At 37.3% G+C, this 25,509-nt stretch overlaps 1 protein-coding gene across 2 annotated transcripts; it reads right to left on the bottom strand.

The window, feature by feature from the left end:
• Positions 1-289: 289 nt before the first annotated feature.
• Positions 290-21,917, bottom strand: LOC103701831 (ultraviolet-B receptor UVR8). 2 transcript variants are annotated; one of them, XM_026802516.2, is made up of 15 exons: positions 21,543-21,917; positions 20,287-20,363; positions 17,982-18,060; positions 16,707-16,766; positions 13,608-13,709; positions 13,408-13,507; positions 10,875-10,917; positions 10,718-10,763; positions 10,571-10,617; positions 10,354-10,456; positions 5,834-5,888; positions 5,655-5,721; positions 5,516-5,552; positions 2,297-2,374; positions 290-732 (listed from the first exon to the last, which is right to left on the bottom strand). In XM_026802516.2, the coding sequence occupies exons 1-14, from the start codon at positions 21,814-21,816 to the stop codon at positions 2,325-2,327; spliced, it is 1,140 nt and encodes a 379-aa protein (XP_026658317.2). In that variant the 5' UTR covers positions 21,817-21,917; the 3' UTR covers positions 290-732; positions 2,297-2,324. The 2 variants fall into 2 exon arrangements, with proteins under 2 accessions (XP_026658317.2, XP_008782248.2); XM_008784026.3 differs by having other exon boundaries at positions 290-658; positions 13,414-13,507; positions 21,543-21,915.
• Positions 21,918-25,509: the final 3,592 nt, after the last annotated feature.

Here is a 25,509-nt window from a genome sequence, read left to right on the forward strand (position 1 = left end):
GGAAATCAGGATAAACCTGTCGCCAGCATGTCAAGGAATGCATCCTCCCAAAAATACCAAGGATGGCTATCACTGGCCATTAAGATAATTTAGAGGATGCTTAGGTGTTTGTCCTGCTAATTCTCGGAATGAATGAACATCCCCTCCTGACAGGCACACTCCTTGCTGACACAAGTAGAAATAGGCATTAGGAAATGGAAAGCCAAAATGACATTATTAAGACTGCCCCACCTCTGCACAGCAGCATTGCATGTTCTAAGGATACCCTGTTTCGAGTCTGATGAAAATCTGCAAGAACCACACCACGGAAGCTTTCATTCATTCCTAGTTGTACGTGTCGCATAAAAATCTATGCCTCTTTCATTACTCATGCAGAGAGTAGCTTTTAATTTACATGGGTACTTGTAGCTTGGCACACATCATATTATCTCATGAGGCTGCTTTCTCTACATGATCTGTAGATACAAAGAGAAGGTTATATCTGCAATTGCCTTTTAATGGTGGTGGAGCTTGTAGGAATGCTGTAATCCTCTCAGAATTCATTATACTCAAAAATTCCACCAGAGTGATTGAATCCACATGACACATGCAAAGCTTTGACATGTTGACCAATGTTCACCATCATGGGTTCAAAGTAGTCAACATCATTTCCATGTCCCTGAAATTTGATCGGTGTTTGTATTCACAGGACAAAACCAGCATGAAGTGAACACAATATATGCGAGAAAAGAGCTGCCTCGAGAATAAAAAAAAAAATCAAATTTAAACTAAACAGGACATTATAACACTATGAAACTTGAAGGATTGACATTCAAATAAAAGAAGATTTTCAACAGCTGTGTATGAAGCAGTCTGAATGAATGATAATCATCTGTTATAAGCTTGACACTCAGCTGTGAACCCAAAGAGCTCTCCTGCTCCTTCTCTTGCATAAAATAGCAAAAACAAGCTGATTCTGCCTATATAGAACATGGTAAAAAAACCCTAAGCATTGTTCGACCGGATTTCTCCTTAGACATCTCATTGAGGGCCATTAATTCAACTAGCAAGTATTTGATAATAAAAAAAAATATTTTTTTGCATAAATACCCTCCTAAATATCGAATTTTGCAATGAATACCCTTCCAAAATTTGATTATTTGCACGTATGCCCTTGTAAAATACTTGTTTTGCTATTATGTCTTTTTTTATCCTTGTTTTGTATGTGTAACCATACCATCTGATGCCGTTTAAAAAATTAACAATTTCAAATTAAAATGACTAAAATACCCTTAATGAATAGATGTGCAAAAAAATATTTATAAGGCGTTCGCCGATGGGGGACAAAAACGTAATTACAAAATTCTATTTATTTTTAATTAAAATAAATATGATTTTTATTAACGGGGTTAGAAGAGCTGTTATATTAGGGGCATTTGTGCAAAAATAGTATTTATGAGGGTACATAAATAAATATAAATTTTAAAAGGGTATGCATGCAAATTTAAATTTTTAGAAGATTATTCATGCAAAAAATCCTAAAAATGATCAATTTATTGAGGGTGTGTTTAGGTGTACCATAAAATTTCCTCTTTTTTATGAAGAGAATGAAACTTTTTGCAGAACGATCCGAAAAAAATGACTCCACATTTACTGCAGGAATGATTTTGGAAGATCCAAAACAAAAAGCAGTAGTATTTGCTAGCAACAACATAATAGAAGCAGTCAATCAATATAAGATTGATGCAAAAATCGACTCAAACCCAATATAACTTGTGATTTCACATTTTTTCAAATGATGAAGTATGATTCTACAAATCCACGTGTACAGCTATTTACTTGAATTCATAAAATCCCTAAAACCAAGGAATTGGAGAGCTCTACTGGATAGAATTATTCAAGTGCATGATTTCTCCTCGCTATGCTTATACTTCTCCAGTTTAGATCTTTCTCCTTTTAACAACCAAATACCTTGTTAATTGCTTCTAAAAATCACATTTCCAAGGAATTTATATCAATAAAAAATAGAATAGTGATTTCATAATTAAAATCTTCCATACACAGTCTGAATGTGCACCCTGCAACCTTCCTCTTCTTTTATGACCAAGATTTATTTAAGGTATCTACTTGCTTGAACATATAATAAGGGAATTAGATGGATTTAATGAAGTAAAGCACAAAGCCACAAATAAACTAAAGATAGTGAATACAGTATGCAGTATGATCACAATAGTAATCAATTTCTTGGTTTTTGTAATTGCAAGAAATTGATTCAAATTGTTAAATAGTTGTAATTAAGATAATTTAATAAACTTACTAGTTGTCCTCCAGATGAATGACCATCTTCAAAAATGTTCCACTAGCACCTCCCACCCCCATGTGAAGATATTGCCACCTGAATGTCAGCATTTTAAAATGGTTATTTTCAACGTCAAAGCTCTTGAAGTAATTTTAAGGGTGAGAGCTGACTCGAACATTAGATGGGGGGAAGTACTTTAGGAAATGGGATGCGGAGCTTTTATAATGATCAGAAAAAGTTCAAGAAATTAATAAAAATATTCTGGCATAATAAGGTGTCTGAACAAATTATGGCAGTAATGAAAGGTGCATCATATAGAAAGTTGCAAGCATCTTCTAGCGGACTGACTCTGTAAATAGTACTTTTAAAAAGTCAAGAATTGCAAAAGGAGAAGAACATATAGCACCCTAAATATGTAATAATTTGGCATACAGAATAAATAGATATTCACATGGTAGTGCCAAACAGATAGCACATTTTTGTTATGGACATTTTTTGTCATGGGTCCTTGAGATATTGGTAGATGCATTGATCCAACAATATCTGTGGATCGATCAGTTAGAATAGTTCAGATTGCACTTTTAAGTGTGTGGTATATTTTACATGCCCACAAAGGGCCACTTGAGAACATGGTGGATCCTGCTCAGTCCCTTGGTCTGGAGGCCGACATCTCAATTAACCCACTAAGCCCAACAGCAGTGACCGCTGTCCAGAAGATACCAGAGACTGCTACTCCCTGGTTGAGGAGTTGAGCACAGTGAGGGTGTTGCTGGAGTAGACCTCATAGCCACCAAAGCATGAAAGTGGAAGAATGAACCACCCTAGTTGATGCTGCATGGCTAAACCCCAAAGATCCTAGCATTGCTTCCACTTAATTGAACACATTTGCACTGCAGATGTTATGTCGGCACTAACAGAGGCATCCTCTTGTGCCGGCAGAGTTAAGGGCTATCCTCCAATCCGAGCCGCTTCAACTTCAGATGGCCACCTGAGTTTTGTGTTGCAGACCCTACAACAAATGAGCCAGCTGGAACCAACACCAAAGATAGGGTAAAGAACCAAGAGCTATCGATCGATGGTTGAGAGTGGAGACCAACTGCCTTGCCTCAAGTCATTCTTCAAGTAAGGCAGTGATTAGCTGAACTTAGCAATTCAGAGCGAGACGATTCAGCACTCGGACTCAGCGAATCTTTCATCATCGATGCCTTGGACACCCGCATCCATATTGGCATCGCCACCGGCCACTGGCCATCAATTGGTGCTGCAAGTTGTGCCACGACACATGCCACATTCACCACTGGTTGCTGCCATGTTGCCTCCACCTACTGTTGGTCCAACAAGATGTTGTCAGGGTGATGACCTTGCTGGCTTGGCCCTCCAAGAAGGGGTGGCTCGCTTGGTCATGGCTGATTCAGCCACATCTAAAGCACACTATCCCAACACTCAAACACGAACTACTGCCCACTTTTCTACCCGTCTCCAGCAGCCCAACATGTATCCTGAGCATGAGAAGGCTCATGGGATCCAGTAGAACTGAAACATTGGTGTAGTTCACCTGAGTAAGTTGCTCGGTTACTATAGTCTCGGTGCGCAGGTCCACCCACAGGCCACAAGCGATGTTCCCTGCCACTACTTTATATCTCAACAGTCCTACGATAGCCTTGGCAACCACATCCATACCACTCCCAATTTGATAGTGTCCACCAAAGTGATGAAGTTCAACCACAAGGCTTCCAAAGAAAGCACTAGGCTCATAACCATCCACTGTCCTACGACCCGTACCTTGAGCATATCCTGCTCACTGCAAAATCTGAATCCTAGGATGTTGTTTGGCATCTTCAAAAGTGGAACTCATGTTCGAGATTCCACTTCAGCTTGAATTCCCTGGCAATGAATGTCCATGAGCACCGATGGCATAGAAACTTCCTGATCAGATAGAACTTCCATGGCTAGCATATTTTCTCCATCTAGGCATCGTCAAAGACAATGGTCATGACAAAACAAGCCCGAACATGTCCTACATGAACTAGCACCATCCGAGAATTAGCACCATCTAAACCCCCCTCTCAGTTAGCCACTAGTGAAGGCAGGGATGATCATTAACCTCACACACCCGAGTTGCTAGTGGCCACCCGCTAGTTTGCAATCTCCTCTTCGCCACAAACCCCTCTCGCTTGGTCGCTCATATGTAAGCACTCCATCTTGGTAGATCCTTCTTGATCTAAGAGATTTCAAAAAGGTAGCATTTATACTTTTTGATTCATGATAGGGGATAAATGTCATAAGTAGTATCGATAATTTTGAGTCATGAGACAGTATTGGCTTTTAGAGCAATGAAGCTCCATTCATGTAGATCTAGTACATAAATCCATTGTTAATATGATAGTCCATGTGATGGATACGCACTCCCCCACTCTTCTCAAAGTTGGTGTGTCATCTACAACTTTATAATATTATCGGGTAGATAAGTCGAGGTTTTTGTTACCCAGCAAAGATGGAATTCTACCAACAAAATAGCAATTCTTAACCAACATAATAGGATTTGTGGGTTTAGCTTGTAGGCTGAAGGGACTTGTAAACCCATGGATTGCATTTGATTTAAAGCCATTGTCCTGAGTTCCAAGTTTTTACTGAGACTTCTACTCAAGTTGTTTATCATGTTAAAAAACATGACACATGTTGCTCCATCATATTGATGTGCATTGACCTAGCATAATATAACATAAACTTGTTCCACTTCAAGGTTATGCTCCCAAGAATCTGTGCATAAACTAAGTCTTGTAGAGTTAAGAATGTTGAGAGTTGAGATAGATGCATGGTAAAACTACAAGTGAGTTAGAATTTATTACTTTCGCAGAAGGTTAGGGATAGCAACAATGAGTGACAAAAGGTAGATTGCTTAAGATAATTTGAACAAGTGCAGCATTAGCTCATGATGAACAATAAGAGGATCCGGTCTAAGAATACATGTTGAAGGTTGAAATGAGGGGATGACCAAGTACAATTGGAGAATTGAAAAATGACTTGCAGGTGCTCACCATTACAAAGAACTTAACCTAGCATAACAAAAATAGTATGGAGGGATCCGTATAAACCACAAATTGACAAAAACTAGCATAACTTCACGAACCACAAAACAAATGAGATCACAGAACATGGACAATTAAAAAGCAAAGCATACACAAGATATAAGCATTATTTTTGGTTTTTTAAATTTGTTATAAAAAAATACTTTACCAGAAATGACAGCTGTGTGCTTCCAACCACAAGATACCTGGGAACAAGCACATTTCTCAAGAAATGAGATCATGGTAATGCAAGCAGAAGATTATTTATTGCATACTGAAACTGTTGAATGAACAAAAGCAGTACTCACCTCAGTTATAGGGAACATTAGAAAAGAACTTTCAACACTTTCTGGAGTTTTGACCACCTCCGTGCCACTGGCATAAGAAAGAAAATTTATCAGTTAGTAATTATAGATGTTGGAGTAATAGTTATATTCAACTAATAAAAGCCAGAGAAGGCTCCAAGAAAATAATATAAGGTTAATACCCAAGACCAAGGCAGCCATTCTCATTAGATCCCCATGTGTATAGTTTTCCTTCACCTGTAAAATGCAATAATTATGAACTTACAGTCTTTTTGCTGTTTATATTTCAGTAGCTAAGAAAGAAAGGAAAGTGTAACAATCAAAAAATAAATTGTAGGAGACCATAAATATAGAAAAAAGACATGCTTAATCAAAAGAAGCAAATGAACCTAGTACTTATTCTACAATATATATATATATATATGATAAATACGAGCACCAGTAATTGAATTAACTCTTGACATCTCAAAATAAAACAAAAAATGCTCAAATTAAATAATACAGTTGTTTTCTCCCATCAATTACTTTATTTGAGAGGATATGTTAGAAGTCATTTAGCTTCAGATACAGAACTACATAAATAGGAAATTCAGGGAATGATAATAAAGGCATATGATGACTAGTTCGCCGAATTCTATTTCTCATTTTATAGTATTGCTCGAATCAAATAATAGTTTTTTTTATCCTATCAATTACTTTATTTGAGAGGACATATTAGAAGTCATTTAGCTTCAGATACAACACTACTTATCTAGGAATCTTTAGGGCATGATAATAAAACTCTATGATAATGAGTTGTATAAATAGGACTGTACTGAAGTTTCAAAAGATAGCACTTTTTGTCACAAATTGCATAGCAGACTGCAAACATAGAGGCAATTTTCTCGTTCACAGCTAATCAGAACTTTGTTGGTAGATAAATTTTGTAATGAGATATTTAGAGTCACTGATTCCATCCACTGACCTTACTGGCTCTATACCTGCATACTGAGATATATTACAATTTCAAACAGGAAACAGCAGCATAACCAAGATGCATGGCAATTACTACACTAGCAAGCAGAATCAAATTATTTGGGGCCTGCCCTATATTTTCTTCTTCACCATTAATCAATATTTTGGCGACATCCATTTTGGTTAAATGTTTTACTAACTCTTTCCACAATTCCAAGCTAAACAATCTAAGTTTGTTTCGTTAACAGGTATATGTCAACATATTATATATGGCTTTCCTTTTTAATCTTTTGTCTCATAGGACACTGTCTTCCATGGTGGAGATCAACTATGTATCTTGTACATAGTTTGTTGCTCCCATTAGTTGCATATGCATTGCGTGCTTGATTCTTTTATCAAATGATCTGTTTAGCAAGTAATATGTTATCAATGCCCATTTTGAGCCTTTTCTGAGATCTTCAAAATTGGCTGCATAAATAATACCTTCATTGCTCATCTCCACTTATGGATGTTTAGAATTAGATAATCTTTTATTCATGTTTGACTCATTGCTAGACAATTTTATTAGAGCATTGATAAAATCCAATGACATATTCATTCTCTGTTGCCTTATTCTGTGAAGCAATAAGGGTTTTGCAACCTCTATGAGATACATCTAGAATTAAGATCCATTTGCTCAAAAAATCTTTCCTTCCCCTAGCAATTTTTCTTCTCCATGCCCTTGCTGGATGGTGGCTAGAAACTGCATATCCAATCGTGCCATCCATTTTGAACATCCAACTCCTCCCCCAACATCCACCTCTTCCAAACAAAAAAGTAGCCCCTTTCACCAAGTCAAAATCATCTTTTTTCCCTTCACATACCCAATAATTAGCTAGTATAGTTCCTAAATGAAGCACTTCTCATTCCAGTTTGAAACCATTGGTTTCCTTCATTGATTAGGTGATGAATTTCAGCCTCTACAGACCCATTTTGTTGGCTCAGCACATGACCACCATCAACATGGTACGCAACATGGCTGCAAGCTACATGGGTGTGATATTTAATCCTTGATTTTAGGCATACCTTGAGGCATTTCACATAACCTGCTTGGTGCTGTGACCAACACTTTCGCACCCTCTGGACACCAAAAACAAAGGTCTCCATCTGTACATTTTTGAAGAATATTGCCTCTCATTGTTCCCCTTCCCTCCTTTTTAAAGTGCTCTCTCTCTCTCTCTCTCTCTCTCTTTTGGGAGGAGGGGGGAGGGGGGTATTTAACTCTCAACAATTGGCAAATTTTCTTTGTAATCTGGATGTTGCATTTACTCTTGCAACACAAGGATGAGGGCCATGAAGCCATATCAAGGCTATGATAGCATCCTTATATTGATACCAATACCCTCATTGTTCACTTTTGTCTTCAGTATCACAGTTCTACCAAACCATTATTCTCTCGTGCATCTCATTGAAAGTCAATTCATACCATGCTTTCTAGAAGGAAGCTTCAGTTAAAACAATCAACTACCATAAGGAGGCCTATTACCCACTTCTTTAGCATGTTGATCAATTAAAATAATTGATTGAACATTAAAAACAATCCTTAGCTATATTGCCTATTCTCTAATTCACTTGGAATATTATCATGATCACATTTTTCAATTCTAAATATTTTTCAGACTTGGGTTTCTTGATTCAGCCACATCTCATTGTGCATTTATTAGAGCCTGGTTCATCTTTGCCAGGTCCACTTCAGATTTCAAATATAATGGCATATTTTGTTGACATCAATGCTCTGTTACACCAAACAATCAAATCTAGGACCTCCTTCCTTTTCTCTTCCTACGCTTCATGCTCCATAGGTTGTCATAAACATCATGCTCGCAACCAACTTGTGGCTCTATTACATTATATTATTCTTATTAGATCTAGAAGCATTACTTTATGCTTATTAATTTCAAATTATATTGTGAGACTTGATAACAAGGACCTTCTGGACCTTCATAGAAGTAAGCATCTTCTTCTTCCTCCTCTTTTAACCTTTGGCATTTGGCATCACACACTTGGTCATTTATCATATCTTCCTGTTTATTTAATTCATATTTTGGTTTTTTGACAATTGACACATTGCATGGTTGCAAAATTCTGAAACAAATTAACAGAGTTTAAACAAATTGCTTATCCCTCTAATCCTAGTCTCTTTGCAATTCCAATTCAACTCAAATATTGTCTTGAATTTTTCCTTTAAGGAACATTGTTGCTATCATGTTATATTAACTGAAAGCTTCCCATTTGCTAACTTTATTTGTAAGCACGCTACTTCTCAAAAGCATAATCTCTATGACCATGCTTCACATATGGTATTCATTGATCTTGAAAACTCTTATCCTTTCTAGTTTCTACCCTTGAACTAAATCATATAACAACCTTAAAAATAGCATGGACAATCCCAACCAGGGTTGGTGGAACTGTCCCGAACCAGGCGGTTCCGAGCCGTGCCAGCGGCTAACCGCCACGGTTCCGGCAACGAAAACAAAATCTGTTGCCGGAGAGGGAGGAGGAGAAGAAAAGAGAGAGCGAGCGGGGGAGGAAGGGAGAGGGAGAGGAAGGAAGAGAGAGAGAGAGGGTGGTGGAGGCCAGCCGACGGAGGCCGGCGAACTGCGTGGAGGACGCTCCTCCGGGCTTTGTGGCTTCACAACCGGAAAACAGGGCAGATCCCCTGTTTCGTTTGAAACAGGGATCCGAGACTTTTTTTATTTCGTAATTTTTAAGTGAAGTCGGAAAACGATTTGTCGACTTCACTAAAAAATCACGAAATAAGAAAAAAGGTCGGACCCCTGTTTTGTTCGAAACAGGGCATCCGCCCTATTTTCTGGCCGCGGAGGTTTTCTCTGCCTCCTGCCTGGGTCACCGGCCTTCGACGGCCCTCCGCCACCTCCCTCCGGCCTCCACCGGCCCTCCGCAGACTTCCTCCACCTTCCACCGGCCTCCCTCTCTCCCCCTTCTCTCTCCCTTTTCCTCTCTCCCCCGCCTCTTCTACTGTATTGGTACGGGCCCGGCACAGCACGGCACAGGCCCGTACCAACTTATCCCGCTGGAAAACCAGTATGGTGCCCGGTACCGGTTTCGCCGACATTGATCCCAACCTCTCCGTTCCTCTTATCTTCTATCTTCTTTTTCTTATATCTTAAGGTAAGAAAGCATATCCTCATGCATAAAGGATATAATGCTAAATTGTTAATCCTACATCTAGGTACATATGAGCTTCAAGTGGCACAGCCTTCTTTTAGCATCAGTTTTCCACCTTCGAGGATCTCATTTTCTTTAAAATTTAACCTTTATTTTATGAGTAATCACCTACTTACTCCAATTTGTGCTCTTAACTCCTATCCCTGCTTTAAACCTTTAAAATCATCCATAGCCTCCACAGATTCACAAACTGATCTGGTGCTCTATAGGTGCTTCTCTCTCATTTGCTCTCAGCCTCTCACACTAGCAAATTTGCATTTTCAACTTTTCGCATCTCACGACTACCCCATACATCAACATCACCCAGATGAGAGTAATAGTTGGTAGTCAAACTCAACTAAGATACATATATAACCCATATGGATAAATAGTTTTTAAGACCGTATGACCAACAGAGGCCTAGCATATAGGCAATCTCATCACACAAGACAATTTAACTTATGGTTCCAAAAAAGTTGTAGCATGGAATTTCCAAAAAAAAATTAAAAATGAAATTCTGATATTCGGTTTCAGTAAGTACTTGTCACAACACAAGTGTGATAACCACCACAAGCAACTTCTTCTGAAAATGGAAGATCTAAAACAGCATATGGCGTGGATGCATATTTTGCTGCTCCAAAGCTCTATTATTTAAGAAAAGTAAAAAAGTTAGTTAATCAATCTGATATGAAAATAAATTTTATACAAAGCACTACAAGTCTACAATGGATATATGGTCATGTGGCTAGCAAATATACCAGTTTATTAGTTGTCCTTTCCCCAAATAAGAAAACAGAACCTCGTTCTGCAATGTGCATCAGTAAGTTACGGAAAGGAAAGAGATTAAGCAAATAGAAATAGACCATGCTTGAATTGTTAATTTGGTAACAATTGGTTAAATTTACCATCAATGCAGGCCGAATGCAACATTCCTGCAGCAATACGCTTGACCTATAAATGCATGTTTAGACATATGGATTTATAAGTAAACAAATCACTGATGCACAACAAATTAACTCTTCAGAAGCAAACATCAAGAATAAATTTTACAGGCAAAAGTACCTTAACTCCTTCAAGGTTCTTGACTAGTCTTGGAGTATATTCACTGCATAAATGGATCTTTAAATATCATTCTGTATGATAAGAAAGAATGTTATTTTTACTAATCAGAGAGAATTTCCAGACACTAGACGCATGTCACCCTAACAAATAATGCATAAAAGAGAAAAAGGATATTCATATGTACATAAACATTACATGAGCCATTAAAAAAGGCTTTCAAGTTAAGATGGAATAGATTTAAGGAATGTGCAATAACAGTCAGCAGAAAAAGGCTCTTTCAAAGGTCTAATGGTTTATTAAAGATTCTGATGCAAGATCAACCATCATCGTTTTCAAGAATTAAGGTATCCTTATACCATGCCAATCATTAAGCTTTTTACTTTAGTAAATTTAATGCAAAGCTCCTTGCAACGACAGCAAAGTTCATGCTAGGACTAGTACAAAAAGGAGAAAGGGAGGGCCAGAGCACATAAATAATAATATAATCTTAAAAATGCTCACAATTGAGAGATTAACAGAGAACATCACCATCTTGCTATCATGGATCAACCATTTCCCTCTCCAAAAATAACTAGTTTTGAATCATATCAAGAGGGAGGTTAGAATCCTTCCACTATCCCTTCATATCTTTTTTCTTACACCATGTCCACTTACAACCATGATCACATCCAAGTGATCCTCATGGGGAAGGAGGCTTTCATTTGCCTAAGTTTGGAAAAATGAAAATAAGAAAATAGGATTCAGGCATTGCCCATGATACTGATCTTTAATAGAAGTACTTCATAAGTTTCAGGTTTAATGTGCAAACTATCTATGAGCACACTATTGAGCACTAAAATGGTGATTTTGCATGTGCAGCCCCGTCATGTTGCATTTTGTGCAAATATTCAAATATTTTTATTTTAAATCAATGCCTTCCATTCCTTTGTTAGCAGCTATCAACCCAAAAAGTGATTAGAGTCAATCAATAACGGGTAAAGGTTAACCTTGAATGGGAACAATAAAACTACCCTACAGTCCCCAGATGGAGATTGGCAAAAAAAAAAAAGTGCATTATGAAAAATGCAAAACTACAGGGTCATATGTACAAAACAGAAACTTTCGACGGGTATATATGCAAAAAAAAAGACATGAATTTACCATGGTTCAAAGCAAGGTCCGCCGTACCGGATCCGGTAGGCGTACCAGTCGCCAACCGGACCAATACGGTTCTGGTTCGTACCGGATCCGGTAGGTACGAACCGACCAGCTCTTCTCCGCCGGAGCCGGGAAAAAAGAAGAGAACGAGAGAGAGCGCGGGGAAGAGAGGGAGAGAGGAGACCTGTGGCCACCATCGGAGGGGCAGCGGAGGCCGGGAAAGGCGGCGGAGCCCGGCGGAGGATGGGGAAACCCGCGGGGGCACGACGGCGGCCATAGGTCTCCTCCCTCCCTCTCTTCCCCACGTTCTCTCTCCTTCTCTTTGTCTTCTTCATCTCCGGCACAGAACCAGCCCGTACCAGTTTCCACGGCTCCGGCATACCGGTAGTTGGCCGAACTGGTTCGTATCGGCCGGTACGGGCCGGTTCGGCATGCCATGGTTCAAAGTATACTGCCACACTGGTTCTTATCACACAGCATGTACCATGTCAGCAAAATAATAGGCACGGTACAAATTTATGTAACCCTTATATCATTCATGTCACTCCATGCCAGAAAAAACTCATTCTCTTTATCTCGAGTCTTGGCATGTGATTGGCCATGTGACTGGCATGGTTTGTCATAGCACAATAACGAGCAAAATGGCACTGGAGGTGCACAAGGTACTTTAATCCTTGGAGTTTGATCATTTTTTCAGATGGTTGAGAAAGCAATGTAAGATGTCATCATTGGACTTCTTGATAGGCGAAGTAAATAAAATTGGACAAATCAATGTAGGGGATATATTGATTGAGCACATAACAAGCATTTCCAAGCTAAGCAATGGAAAATATGAGGATGCTGACTAATATGAGAAAACAAGCTCAAATAGCGGACAACACTTCCACTGTGTAGGAAAATTAATATGTCCACAGGTCATTGAGAACATTTTTGGGGTCATTTGTTGTTTCTTCCATCTATTTGTTGATTACAAATCAAGTATTTTTGGAGTAGAATATATAGACATCTTAAGTTCTTTTTGAGTTATTTGAGCATGAGGGCAATTTAGTATTCTCAGTAGTTTCAATTGTCAAGAGTACAGTCACTGTAGAATCAGAATGAAGGAAATATTATGTTCAGATAATTTAAATTCCTGGTAGATAATTGGAGATCTGCAGTAAATGGAATGTGTAGTTCTTGAAGCCATCAATTTAAAAAAAAAAAAAAATCAAAGAAGTGAGAAGATCAACTTTACCAATTCATTTGCATAAATTAGATTTTGAACACTGCTGTTCATCATTTCATTGTTTAAGGAATAAATCTTACCATGAAAAGAAAAATATCCTACAGAAGAAGATGGTATTTCACCAATGAAATCAAGACACAGCATAGTATATAATTCACATATTTCTCTTACTCAAACCTTGAGTCTATTGAGAATCCAAAAATTCTGGATTGATGTCCATGACCAAGTCTACCCAAGCCACCTGCTCCCCAACTCAAGACATTGCCTTCATCTATAGGGGAAGAATAACAAATGATCGAAAAAATACCAAATTAGTAGACATAAATTAGAAAAATTAGGTCATATCAAAATTTTGTTTTTTCTTTTATCACCTGTGATGGCAATGGAGTGCTCCAAACCCAATGCAGCTACTTGCACACGGATGCCAACCAAGCAATCAACCCTAATAGGGGTGGAGACTATACTTTCTGCCCCTACAATGCAATATGGAATGTCAATATTTGTACAGTCTCTTCTATGACTTGTTAATGAAATTGCACAATTTAAGATAACGAAAATAAATCAATAAAATGATCATAGAATATGCTATGAATAATTTTGATAAAAAGAAATAATACCTAATAAATTGTAATGAAGCATGACACTAAAATATAAAAATTATGATCTTATCTTGCCATGAACACAATGGCTCTAAGGACCAGGCTCAAACTTTGATGTAGATCAGAAAAATTAGATGGTAAAAAATTAATGTAAATTGCCAGAAATAAAATAATAATGTACACAATGATGCGATGCAATGTTTCAATCTTCAATATAGGCTAAGAATTCTGCATGTAAGCTTAAAAAAAAAAAAACAAGTCTTGTGAAAGATAGTAGCCATCTCATCAAGAAGAAATCCTAAGACATAGACATAAAATCTCCAACACAACCATAAAGGTCACATGTGGATGGATCCATTAGAAAAATTGTAATCAAGGTGGTATATTGCTCTAATACTTCAGTCACAGAAAGGGAAAAAGAAGAGGGGGGGGGGGAGTTACTGCATAGAGATGGAGCATGGAGGAAGAGAGAGGCCATGTCTCCCTCCCCTACTACCCGGCACTGGAAAATACCTGTATGCTCTGCTCCTTAAATAATTCACCTCCATGAGTTAGAGCCTTCCATACCAATGATCCTTTCAATTCCATACTTTAATCTCAAAATTATGCATTTTAGTGTTGATCCTCTCCTTTATAACACTATGACAATCATGAAACCAAATATAATTAGGTTTAACACTGCTTCAGAAAAATGTCTTTTGAAAAGATGATTCCTGATTTATCCTTATATACCACAGCCTTTCAAGCAAGGTTTAAGTCCCCGTCCCGGTGCTCATATCAAGTAGGGAACAGTGGGCACACTAACGGGACAATTTCATACTGCCAGCTGGGATGCATTGGCGTCATGATAACTACTAGGAGGAATTTTTTTTGTTTTTCATTTTCTTGTTTTTTCCTTTGTTTTGATGTGTTTTATTGTTTAGGTTTTTTATTTTTATTTAGGTCATGAATTTAAGTTAGGTGAGGCTTTTGATGTTTTTCTTTTTGTTCTGATAATTTTGTTGCTGTTTTATTCCTTTGTTTTCCTTATCTTTCTGCTTTCCCTTTTCCTCCTCTTCCTATTCAAATAGCAACAGGAAAAAGGATTAAAAAAGGGAAAAAACGGTGAAAATGCACGTCCCGACTAGCATCAATCCATATGATTGCTGCCGGTCCCCATCCTGCTTTGTACAACAGGTCAGTGCCTACCAATACCAATGGGGAAAGCCCAATTCTACATATTTCAAGGTCCGAACCGGTTCCAAGATGGGTCAATCCCCAATCTGATCCAAGATGCCCGGTGTGCGACCGATACCAACCAGATCCTCAATCCATGCTTTCGGGCTTTCATGAGTTCCTGTTTCATTTATGGCTGGACCTGAAAACCAACTGACCATTACAAGGAAACTCAATAAGCATAGCACAGCAGCGCATGATGTATTCAAATATAAAAGCAATTAAGTGAACAAGTACCCTAAGACAATATAATTATTTTGGCCTTTGGTTTCAAAGACTTTAACAACAACTGTTGTTTTGAGCCAAGATACCGTCAAGGAGTATCCTCACCGATTTTAAGTGTAAAATGGGAGTTTAGTATTTATCATGCTTGCCATGTTAATTTAATATAGTTTAGTGAGACTTCTGCAGTTTATCCCCTTGACAGTAGATGCTTCATTCTACACGTATTACTCAATTCAAAATGATATGTATTTCGAAAAGATGATTTAAGCTTATATCTATTACACACAATTTGAGGCTTTTATGAGCTCCTGTTTTATTAATGGTCCAGTCTGGATACTGACTGAAGATACAAAAGGAAATTGAATAAGCATATTACAGCCATGCATTTGATGATGAGTAAAAGCAATCAAGGGAACAAGTCCTCTAGGCGATATTTTCAATTTGGCTTTTGGTTGCAATTTGCAAAGTCTTCGATAACATCTCGTGTTGAGACAAGCAACTTCCAAGGAGTAATAGATTCGATATAGTGCAGGACTAGATATGTACATTTTATCACAATTAACATCAGATACTTCTTTTTTGAAAAAATCAAGAAGGTTCATGTTGCCAGTTAGATCTAATGGCAAAGATAATTATCAATCAGAAATCCAGAGTCTAGAATATAAATAAATCTTAAAGAATCACAAACAAAGAAGGTGATGCCAACCTAAACCACCCAGTTCGAGAAGTACCAAACTGTACCGAGGCCAAACCGGCACAGTTCCGCCATTTGGTTCGAGAAATCAAGCAAGAAAGGGGGAGAGGAAGAAGGAGAGAGAGGAAAAGAGAGAGAGAGGGCAGCAAGGAGGGAGAGGGAGAAGGAGGAAGGGAGGGGGAGGGAGATAGAAGGAGAAGGAGGGGGGGGGGGGGGGGGGGGGGGGGGGGGGAGAGAGGCAAAGAGGCTACTCAGAAAGAGGGAGAAAGGGCTCGAAAACAGGGACCCTATTTATTCTTTCATCGTTTTTAAAGAGAAGTCGGCAAATGGTTTGCTGACTTGCTACAGTAGAAGTTGGCAAACCATGTGCTGACTTCAGTTTAAAAAAATCAAAAAAAAATAATAGTTTGCCCTCAAAACGGTACGTACGGACTCGTACCATCCCATTCCGATCGCCGACTGGTACAAATCCCAGTACTGATTCGGCAAACCTTGATCATAAAGGAATGTATAATAGAACAAGGAGATGGGTAAACAGCGAATCACATTGCCTCTCAGGATATCTGTAATAGAAATTGGTGAGCAATTTTAATAATTGATTATAGCAGTCTCAGAAGCTTTTGAAAAGATACAGAATATCATTATATAAAAACAATGAAAATGAAATTCCATGACCATAGCAAGATCAGCACCATTAACCAATGCGTCAGTATGCATGAAGGTAAAGAGGATATTACTTTTTCCAAGACCAAGCTGCCCACTAGAGTTTTTCCCCCAAACGAAGAGTTCTCCATTTTCTATCAGCACAAAAAAAAAAAAATCAGAAAAAAAGAACCGAGAATGAGATATCCTATTGTCTATTATTAGAGAACTAGTAGCAGACAGAAATTCATCTAGTAAATCAAATCAATAAATGAGCAGGAAAAAATTTAAATGAAAATGGAAAATTTGTATACTCAATATAAACTTAATCTAGATGAAACAAACAAAAAAAGGCTCATATCAGTAACAACTACTAGAAGATAATGTTCAAGTTATATCAGGAATTTTAAAAAAAAAATCATTAAAAATTGCACTCTCGGTTCCTATAAAAACTCATTTTTTTTAGCACACTCATGACTATAACTGGTGGTTCAACATCCCCATAATCCATATTCAATTTATGATCAGTCCCGTAGAGGTTAAGTTAATTTGTTGGGTGTTCATATCATAATGTAAAATGGTGTGACATGAATTTCCTTTCTTTACATCTTAGCTGAAGAACCTCTTTAATAAATGATGTTAACTCATCAGTAGTATGGTCTTTTGAAAAATTTAAAGCCTGAAGAAATTCTTCAATTAGTAGGTCTCCAGTGTTTAAATCTTAGTCTTCGGCTTATACAAAAATTAAGAAAAACAGCATAGTTCTGGTAGAGCTATATAACAGGCAAAAATATTTTTTTTTCTGAGGTGTTATAACATGCAGAAGTCAATTTACTCTGACAGTAACTTAAAGAAAAAGCTAGAAACTTTATTTAGTGCAAAATCTGTTACAATTAAGATAGAATGTCACAACTTGCAAAAGTGTTGCACATATAATTTATAAAGGTCTATGCACATGCACACACACACACAAATTATGAATGGAAATAATCAGGCATATTAAATATTCACGTCAAAATATCTTAGTTCATACTCAAATAATTGTAATGTGATAAGACACAAAGAAAACCATGTTGCTCTTTGTTTATCTCAGAAATTTATTTCACAATGAACCTAATTTACCCATTACTCTCTCACGAACACATACATAAGTATTATAGAAGGATACAAATAAATTTCTTCCAAGTTATCCTAAGCCAATTTCTAATCTGTTGTCCATTGTTCACACCAATAAAAGAACTGCTTTGCTCTTTACTATCTGAGAAATGAATGTGAAATGGACGTAACTTAGCCACCTCATACTTAAAATTGCAAATAAAGTCGATTCAAAGAGAAAGCAAGGTGGTTCACAAGTTGTCTTTTTCTCTCACCAGTAACAGCACAGGAATGATGGTAACCAGCTGAAATATGTGCAACTTTTTCAGGAAGTCCTAAAATTTCAACAGGCTCCTGCAAAAAGATAGGTATTGGGGGCAAAACAACAAGACTTCAGAGAAGCATTTAGGATAGAATGTTTGAAGGACTCGACATAAATATTTCAGTTCTAAAATTATGATGAAGCAATGAAGAACTTCCACAAAGCAAACCAGAAACCAGGACAGCTCAGGAAAGGAGACACAAGCAAGTAATGATATTTAGTGTTTAACTTTACCAGCCATTTTGTCAGCTTTTTTCTCTCATCAGATTTTTGACTTGATAATGTAACCAAAAAAGGACAATTGTGAAGATGCTTCTTTTGGACTTCAATTTTTTGTTCTAAACACCTGATTTTCTGTGATGAGTATCTTTGAGCTCCTGACAACTTGCATGTATGAACTTCTCAACTAACTAGTTCCTAACAAACCAAGTTAAGCATGAGTATATGCAGCTCATACATGATTTGCATCCTTAATAAAGTACCTTTATCCAAATTCCATGAGAAGAATTAGAATATTCAAACATGGAAGAGAGACTACTCAGATAATATTTCACATACTGAACATCTTCAACAGAAGCATAGCAGGTAGAGATTTTTGTTTCTTCCTTGAACTATAGACTCGTGCTCCTTCATCTATCACATACCACATTATTATTATATTCCTTGCATGATGTCGACATATCTGATTTAGATAAGAATTATGTCCAATCTTTCCAAACTCGAAACACATGATTTGTATGTTATTGGCGAAGTTCCGGCTAGAACTGTCAGTGCAAGATACCGATTTGATTGTTTAACCAACTTGGACATGCATCCCTATTTCCCAAGTGGCCCCACTATTGCAATAGGGCAGATTCCTTCAGTCACTGAACCATTTCGCCTTTTGATTATTCTATTTGATCCGCTTGCCTCAAAGAAAAGGCTGTTGCACCTACTCAATCAAATTGTCTTCAATCATATATGGCAACATGACCTTCAGCAAAAGACAACCACTAGAGGTCTTGTCACACAAAAAAAAAAGAAGGCCCTGTCAATAGGTTTCATCTCCTTAATTCCATAACAAGAACAATAACCATCAACACTTTGTTGCAACTAATCGGACACATCAATCATAACCATATGGTTGCCAATGCTAGTCCACAACCCAATTGAAAAGGCATAGGAGACATATTCCATTCCCCCACCCACCCCACCCCACCCCCCAACCAAAAAGAAAAGAGGATAAAAAAAGAAGAAGGAGTCAAAGGGTTGACATTAGATTGATAGCCATACAATAAAAAATGCCAAAATAAATCTTAATTCGGTATTCATCTGCTTAATTTCAAAAGTGCAAAAGTTTCTCTGTAAAAATCCAAGATTCTACTATCTATACAAGTTCAAATTTTCTGCAACTACCAAGGCATATGACCTTCATTTAGCTCAAGATATAGTAGCAAGTCACCCTAAACCTTGAGATTTTTTGAATTTGACTGTGAAAAAGGAACCAACGTCCGTGGGTGATGGTGGTGTTGGTGGTTATTGCGTTTTTTTTTTTTTTTTTCTGGAGTGGGGCAGGATTGGAGGGGGGAGGCCACGCAGCTTCTAAACAATCAACCTTCAAACATTGAAAACCAATGTCAGGGACCTAATCTTGATTCAATACCTACAAATCTTAGCCACGTATAACTTGTAGTTAAATGGAAGTGAGCTATTGGGGAGGCCAAGCTCAAAAATAAGTTGTTTAATTAGATTCGCTTCATCTACGGATAGCATTCCATTTGTAGATTTATCTTAACAATGCAATAAACCATGGTTTATCGTACCGGACCAAACCAGGTGATACAGGACGTACTGTACCATACCAGTTCGATATTGGTACCAGGTATGGATGGCGTACCGACACTCGATACACCGAAAAGATTCCGTACTATACCATACCAACACAGTGCTAGTATGGCACCGGTACAAAGTCCAATACCGAGACGACGAACCTTGCAATAAAATGTCATGGCATATCCCATGCACATTTACATAACATTTTTTACATACTAAAACGGTATAAACTATAGGAATCTCAATCATTATCTCCATTGCAGGTTATTCCCATTGTTTTTTCTTCAAATTTTATAAGTAGCATGTGAGAACCATGCCTACCTATAACATGCAAGTAGAAGTGGAAGGCAACAAGGAAACTATTGCGCTACATGAAACAACAGCTATGTGTAGCCAATCAATGAGTAAAACACAGAATGAAATAAAAGATCAAGGAAAAAACATACTAGTGTATGACTTTTGACAGATTTTACACCCAATTGTCCAAAGTCGTTCAGTCCAGTTGCATAAACACGACCACTTTCTGTCCAACAAATGGAGTAGAGCATTATAAACATATACAACCATAATTCATATCATCATAGTTTTCCTTACAAAAGTAATATGTATATCCTCATAAACCATGAAATAGTCATTCAGAATATATATCTATATATATCTATATATATATGTATGTATGTATCTGTAGTGTGTGTGTGTGTGTGTATAGACATAGACATATATCTCATATCCACCAGGAGCTATTGTGGTCATAAAGCTAGTGTAACTGATAACTCTAAAATTATCATAAAAAAAACGATAACTCTAAAAAAAATAACACAGATAAAAGGCGAAAGATGCATGAATCAAATAGCAGAATGAGCTGAATGTGCCTATATCCAATAAAAAGTGCTTTGCACACCAGGCAAAGTTATAAGGATGTTTTAATGTAATATATAAATGACCTGCACATCTACAATGCATCAATCATGCCTTTTTCCAATTATTAAGTACAAAAGCATTAATTATCAGTATTTTCTACTCGTAACTGTCCTCAAAAACACAATTGTGGTAGAAATCATCTTTCTAGATTCCAAATTCCGCCTAACTGGAGTCCCAAAATAGTCAAGAAGATCCAATGTCAACTGAGCAAAGAGGAATTCAGACTCACCTACATTTAAAATAAAGGTAACAGCATTAAAGATATCAGAAAATCCACCATTTTCTCTCTGTCTCGATCTCAGATTCGTACTGTTTGACCATACACGGATCCAAGTTCTTGTAATCTTGACTACTTAGTGCAAAGAAAAGAGTCCTGAAGAAAATTTATTCATGTTTCATATTTTAAAGGCATCGAAGGATCAGGGTGTCAGACTGGACCGTCTCTCACAGTCTCACTGGCATATCATGATTTGGATTGGTATAAATGAATATAATTAAAAACTACAAGATATTCGAATCCAACAAATCAATTGGTTCAAAGACCGATTACGCTCCCTGGATGTAAAATCATAAAAAACAGCAGATATCGAATATATAAGATACAATTCTTACAGATTTAACGCAATTTATCTCACTACAGGTCACTAAAAGTATCCCGAAGCTGGCGCCAAAGCTAAACATTACGATTCCAAAGATTCTCTTTTTCTTTTTATTTTCAGTGTGTTTTTTTATCATAAATAAATAAAAAAGACAAAACTCTTCAAAAGAAGGAAGAAATTACCAGTCAAGAAAAGGGTGTGGGCACCGCCACATGCGATCGAGACTGGAAGATCTTCTTGGAAGAAGGGGCAGATCGTGGGCCTCCACCGCGACTCCAGGCTACCCAGCCCCAACCTCCCATGATCCCCGTTCCCCCACAGCGCCGCGAACCTCCGGGGCGCGCTCGAGAACCACCGCCGGCGAGGGATTGGCGACCACAAGAAGGACGGGGCGGCGGCGGCGGCGGCGGCTCCCGAGGCTTCTAGGACAGCCCTTCTCCACACCGCCGACGCCATTGACGAGAAGAACAGGGTGCGGGAGTCCGCTTGAGAATCGGGTTGGAACAAGAAGAGACGAGACACCTCCGCTGCCGAGGACGGTTCTGGAAAGAATGGTTAAGACTTTTAAAAGGAGCGTCGTGGAGCTGCGCTTTGACACGTCGTTGGGACGGCAACGGTGCAGCCGAATCGGATCAAAGTCCCGGGTTAAGTGTAATATCCGAATCCGAATAAAATATCCCACACCAATAAAGTCCCGGGTTAGTGTCCAAATCCAAAACTGCCGTACTCTTAGCACGAGTTTGAATCGGCTAAAATATCCCATACCAATAAAATTTTCTAAATATACTCATGTTTGGTTGGAGGGGCTAGGCTCTCGAAATAGAAATAAGTGACTCTGCCCCAATTCCCCAAAATCCAATTTGGCCTCTTTCTTAGTATTTGAATTCAATTATAATTCTAATCATGAACCAAATCTATCGAAAAATTCGATCTTTCCAATTCTCATTTCAATCCATTTTAATTCCAATTCCGGTCTCAAACCAAACTCGTCCTAATAGTATTTCTCATTTATACCATCTTTTCCAAAAAATCATTATGGATGCCTAATAGTTGGAGTTGATTTAGAATTTTAAGTCACTACTAAAAATTTATAGTTAATAGTACTATTTTTAGTAGTATTTAATATTTCTTTTCTCCTTCGGAAATTTTTGGTTCTTTTTTCTCTCCAATTAAAGGTATTTTTTTAAAAAACTTTGAGCTTTATAGCAGTTTATATATCAGATTTGTAGCTGCTTAATGATGGCATGTTCTTGGATTTTGCTATCTAGATGCAAAGATGGGTGGTTGCTTGATGTTTTTAGCATCTGTTCTGAATTTTGAATTTCACCGGTTTAAATTTTCAGTTTTTTGTTTCTGTTTCTTTGGATATTACTTTATTGGGTTTTTTTGGAAGAATTTTTAGTTCATGACCTTTATCACATTAAAATTTCAGTATCTACTGGATACCCAGATTTTAGGATTTAGCGATTTAGGTGCTGGATGGTTGGTTGGGTCAATGGTTTTAGATTTTAGTCTTTTTTATTTTTGTTATTTTATGGATTATGCAATGGCTTGATATAATCCCCGTGAATGTTGAGATTTTTCTTCTTGTGGCACCGAATTCCTAACTAGTAAAAGATATTCGAGGGTTTTGTGGTCTGAGGTACTCAGTTTTGGATTCGTATAGATATTTTGATGAATTGATGTAGTTTTAATGTTCTTAGGGATGAAGATCGTTTGAATTTGGATGGTCATGCAGGGTTTATAAGGTTGGAATTATTTTGATTTTAAGTTCTTCTGTGGATCCAGACTGAATTGGTTTATTTTGTTTCTTGCTCTTCTTATATTTACTTGGTTGTTCATAAACTGTCATTGGCCATGTTTACAACCTTGGCTCTAGGCCCTGAAGAGACTCATGATTTTCTCTCTAATGGCTTGAATCATGCAAGCCACTGGGAGAAAAACATGAATCCAATTCAGAGATGATTGGCTAACAGGCGATAAATACTGATATGCAAAGAGACAGTGACAGATGCAGAAACTATGGGTTTCGAGAATTGTAGCCTCCCTCAGAAAGCAATCCCCTTTTGTCGTATGCCTAGATTTTGTTGGTTGCACCTACACCTGCCGCGTGTAAATCGATGTTGTACCAAAAAAAAAAAGAAAAAAAAAGAGGAGGAGGGGGTCAAACCTGTAAGAAAATAGCTTTAGTTCTCTTTGCCAGAGAGTTAAAGTAATCTAATAATTCTATCCAGGAAGAGATCCACGTATTAACTCTATTTGCCAGAGAATTTACTTGGCGATCACAATTTGAAGGGGGATTCCAAACACACCTGATCTCAGGTTCTACATCAATCCACCCATCATAGTCTGACTTACCTCCCGTCCAATCTCTTTTTATCAAAACCTATTGTTCCGGCAGACTATTAATAGAATAAACTAAAACTATGGAACAATTACATATAGAGCTACAGAGACAATCTCACCAAGAAGGAATTGAGACAAAAGATGACGGGACTCTTATAAGGCTTCGCATATTTGTAGAAAAGCTAATAGTATAGCTGTTTGGATGGCGACCTACATAGCCAATCATATCAGAACCATATGACGAGACTCTACGACCAATCTTTCTCCTCAAATTTTGAGTGTTTTACTTTCTGATCCTCATAAATGAATTTATACTAAGTTGGAGCATAAATTACCCCAAGACTCGAAAAGTCTCGAAGCAGCTAAGATGAACTTCTTCTTGCTAAGGAATATCCTCCAAATTTCCCAACAGGAAGCCAACAAGAGTTGAGCTAGGAATTCTCTTCTTGGTCCATCTAGATGGTAGTATTGCTGGCCTACCTTTAATATTTGCAAAGGTTTTGATTTGGACCAGATGCTTTTGGTAAAAGAGCAATGCAGTAGAAGATGATTAGCAGTTTGTCGCTTAGCCTCGCAGAGCGGACATGGCTCATTAACCTTTAATCCTTCTTCTTACCTTCAGATCTTTGGTGTCTATACTCTTCTCAAGAGCTAGCCAAATAAAAACTAGGATCTCAGTCTCAATTGCATAACTAGGCACAAGGCTCAAGTTTAGTCCAACCCATGCTTGACCAACAACTCCAGCCCAATGTGAACACACGCTTGGAATATAGAGGGGTTTCCATGACCTCATTTATTTTATACTTAAATATAGAGAGATAGCACTTACATGGAACTGATAAAAATAGTGAACACAAAGAACTAGATAATAAGTTAAAGTAGTAAGCTTATCTAATTGAAGGGATATTCATATTGACCATAGAGAAATCATTAAAATTGGTAAACTCATTATCGACTATTTCTAAAAAATTAGAAATTTAAATTCAGACCAGAGAAGAAAAATTCATAGCCGATTATTGTTAGCTATTCTTATGGAAAATCACACAGGGCAAATTCTTGTGCTGATATGCAAGCTAATAGACATTCGGAGAAAGAAAGAAAGAAAATTAAAGAGGGGAACAAAACTTTTTGGCTTTTAACATGTCATAGGTAGGATCAATATAAAGGTAGAACTTAATTTAATATTTTTATCTCCCTTCGTTCCTTTCTATGCTCTACATTGATAATACAAATTTGGAAAAGGAAAGAACAAATGACCAATCAATGCTGTTGATGAACATTCAAGTTGAGAAACTCAAACAAACTAGTGCTTTGAAATCAAATAATTATTGGCTTGTTATTTTGCCTTAATTAGCAATGACCATCTTCTTCGCCTACCATTTCATGTCTTTTGCATAATTTACATCCATTTTAGATTTTTATTCTACTTTTGTCTTCCATCTGCCTTTGAATAAGTATTTAACTAATTTGAGTTAAAAATTTAGTTCAAAACAAAAACAAGATTATAATATGAAAAAAAAAGAGAAATAAACATCATGTAAAACAAAAAGAAATGAAGTTGACCAAGGATGTACTTGGTAATGTTTGATTGGTAGATTTAAAGTAATCATAAGAGATGCACAAATCATAAGGTGCAAGTTGGATGGAAGACTATCATCGAGCTAACCTTTTGAAACAAAATGCAAAATTTAGATACTTAAAAAACAAAATATAAAAATGAGAATCTGGAAAAAAATAATAAGAAAATGCAAAATTTAAACGTAGCAAAACAAAAGGGTCTTTCCTTGAATATGATAAATTAAC

Source organism: Phoenix dactylifera, chromosome 9 (genome assembly GCF_009389715.1).
Source record: "Phoenix dactylifera cultivar Barhee BC4 chromosome 9, palm_55x_up_171113_PBpolish2nd_filt_p, whole genome shotgun sequence".
Classification (NCBI taxonomy): Eukaryota; Viridiplantae; Streptophyta; class Magnoliopsida; order Arecales; family Arecaceae; genus Phoenix; species Phoenix dactylifera.